Source organism: Lucilia cuprina, chromosome 6, assembly GCF_022045245.1.
Source record: "Lucilia cuprina isolate Lc7/37 chromosome 6, ASM2204524v1, whole genome shotgun sequence".
Lineage (NCBI taxonomy): Eukaryota > Metazoa > Arthropoda > Insecta > Diptera > Calliphoridae > Lucilia > Lucilia cuprina.
The window spans coordinates 42071433-42073202 of NC_060954.1; the positions used below are offsets into that span (position 1 = coordinate 42071433).

Sequence of the window (1770 nt, forward strand, 5' to 3'; positions counted from 1 at the left end):
TTTGTTAGTTTGTTAGTTTGTTAGTTTGTTAGTTTGTTAGTTTGTTAGTTTGTTAGTTTGTTAGTTTGTTAGTTTGTTAGTTTGTTAGTTTGTTAGTTAGTTAGTTAGCATTAAATTAACTTTAAAAGGTACTTTTCGTCTTCAAAACAGTTCATTTTGGAATTGTTAGTTTCACTACAAACTGTTCACAACTTTCACAACAACAAAGCAAAGAACAAAAATACTTTAAAATAAAACAAAAGTTAATTATAGCACAATGTATATGTGTATGTGTGTAATTACAATTATTTAAATTTCTATGTATGCAAATATTTGCAAACATCTTAAATTACCAAAAAGATTATAATTAGAGACCATCATGTTTATTTGTATTTTTTTCTATTCTAACTTTGTCTAACTTTCTTTTTTTTCTTACCATTCTTCTCCTCTCTGTCACATCATTGTAATTCAAGCAGATGCGTTAACATTGCACAAACGACCATCATTCTTTGTTGGCAGTCGTTATGGCAGATCCGGTTCATCTTCATCATCTGGTTCAGCATTGTTTGCCACCTCAAAGACACGTCGCTTAAATGTTGTACCACGTAACGATAGATTTTTCTTGAGTTCACGTTACGGCAAAAGAGCGGGTATGGATTTTTTACAAAACACTAACATTAACAATAATAAGAAAAACATAAATGATAATTCTATACTCGTACCATTGTTGTCGACACCATATGAACAAGCTTTGATTTCAGAAATCTCAACCGGTACACAATTGAGCAATAAGCCCATACCAGAGCAGCAACAACAACAACAGCAACAGTTCGATGATGTTTTACAACAACAATCGTCCTCTCTACCACCCTACGCCTATATGTCATGCATTTATACCGGATTACAAAATTATTACCGTTGTAACAGCATGTAAGTTAAAAGGTTAGAGAACATGACAATTTTTATTCATTTTGCTTTTTTAATAAATAATTGAAATAGACTTAAGTAAAAATAGTCGTTTTCTTTTTATTTCCGTGTACATTGGAGTAGTATTAAGTATTTGATTTCCAAATTTGTATTTTTTGAGTAATACATATGTATACTAATGTCAATAGATAGTTTATAGGCTTGACAATAAGCTGGCGAATAGTCTGTTGGCTAAAACTTTAAATTATAAAAAAGAACTGTTTTTGAAAAAATGTAAAGCAATTTTAAAGTTTCCATTCCTATGTACAGGAAATTAAGAAAACGATATATAAATACCCTCCAACATTGCTTAACCTAATATTTTATACGATATCTTACATCGATATAACTAGACTACAGGCTAAGCTAGACTAGACTATAGAATAGACTACAGTCTAGACTATAGACCAGACTATAGACTAGACTAGACTAGACTATAGACTAGACTATAGACTAGACTATAGACCAGACTATAGACTAGACTATAGACTAGACTATAGACCAGACTATAGACTAGACTATAGACTAGACTATAGACTAGACTATAGACTAGACTATAGACTAGACTATAGACTAGACTATAGACTAGACTTTAGACTAGACTATATACTAGACTATAGACTAGACTATAGACTAGACTATAGACTAGACTATAGACTAGACTTTAGACTAGACTATATACTAGACTATAGACTAGACTATAGACTAGACTATAGTCTAGACTATAGACTAGACTATAGACTATAGACTAGACTATAGACTAGTCTATAGACTAGACTATAGACTAGACTATAGACTAGACTATAGACTAGACTATAGACTAGA

General features: G+C 31.0%; 1 protein-coding gene across 1 annotated transcript; it reads left to right on the top strand.

Annotated features, from left to right (window-relative positions):
• Window positions 1-256: 256 nt before the first annotated feature.
• On the top strand, window positions 257-915 carry LOC111687641. Its single transcript, XM_046954101.1, has 3 exons — window positions 257-266; window positions 453-629; window positions 741-915. The coding sequence occupies exons 1-3, from the start codon at window positions 257-259 to the stop codon at window positions 911-913; spliced, it is 360 nt and encodes a 119-aa protein (XP_046810057.1). The 3' UTR covers window positions 914-915.
• Window positions 916-1770: the final 855 nt, after the last annotated feature.

Coding starts and splice junctions, on each gene's coding strand:
- LOC111687641 (XM_046954101.1), top strand. Junction 630..740: donor ACGTTACGGCAAAAGAGCGG/GTATGGATTTTT, acceptor CTTTGATTTCAG/AAATCTCAACCGGTACACAA.